Source organism: Pterocles gutturalis, unplaced genomic scaffold (assembly GCF_000699245.1).
Source record: "Pterocles gutturalis isolate BGI_N339 unplaced genomic scaffold, ASM69924v1 scaffold31368, whole genome shotgun sequence".
In the NCBI taxonomy this organism is placed as follows: Eukaryota; Metazoa; Chordata; class Aves; order Pterocliformes; family Pteroclidae; genus Pterocles; species Pterocles gutturalis.
In genome coordinates, this window is record NW_010121445.1 from 1,053 (window position 1) to 1,543 (window position 491).

Consider the following 491-nt stretch of genomic DNA (forward strand, 5'->3'; position numbering starts at 1 on the left):
CACCCCACGGGCCCCCAAGGGCACCCAGCCACACCCATCCACACCCAATGGTGCCCAATGGCACCCCCCGGCACCCACCAGCACCCTACCTGAGCGTAGAGCTTGAGGGGCCCCTTGCCGGCACCACGGGCGTCGATGGTGAACTCGGCCGGCCGGTCCACAATGCACCCGCTGGGCTCCAGCCCCGGCCCAAAGGCCTTCACCTGGGGGGGCGGGATTTGGGGGTCAGGGGCCACCCCAGCACCCAGGGAGGGGGTGTGGGGTGGGGGAAGGGAGAGCAGCATATGGGGGTGCAAAGATGGGAGGTAGCACCCATGGATGCAGTGGGGTGCTATGGGGCACAGTAGGGTGCAATGGGATGCTCGGGGGGCAATGGGGTTCAGTGGGGTGTTATGGGGTGCTATGGGGCACTGCAGGGTGCTATGGGGTGCTATGGGGCACAGCAGGGTGCAATGGGGTGCAATGGGGTTCAGTGGGGCATTATGGGGTGC

At 66.8% G+C, this 491-nt stretch overlaps 1 protein-coding gene across 1 annotated transcript in view; it reads right to left on the reverse strand.

Annotated features, from left to right (window-relative positions):
• Positions 1-491, reverse strand: part of LOC104464521 (filamin-C-like) — a gene marked incomplete at both ends in the record, with an annotated part of 2,279 nt that overhangs the window by 1,049 nt on the left and 739 nt on the right. Inside the window, one exon of the mRNA XM_010077254.1 lies at positions 90-203. Within this exon, the coding sequence (XP_010075556.1) occupies positions 90-203 (114 nt within the window). The remainder of the gene's footprint in view (positions 1-89; positions 204-491) is intronic.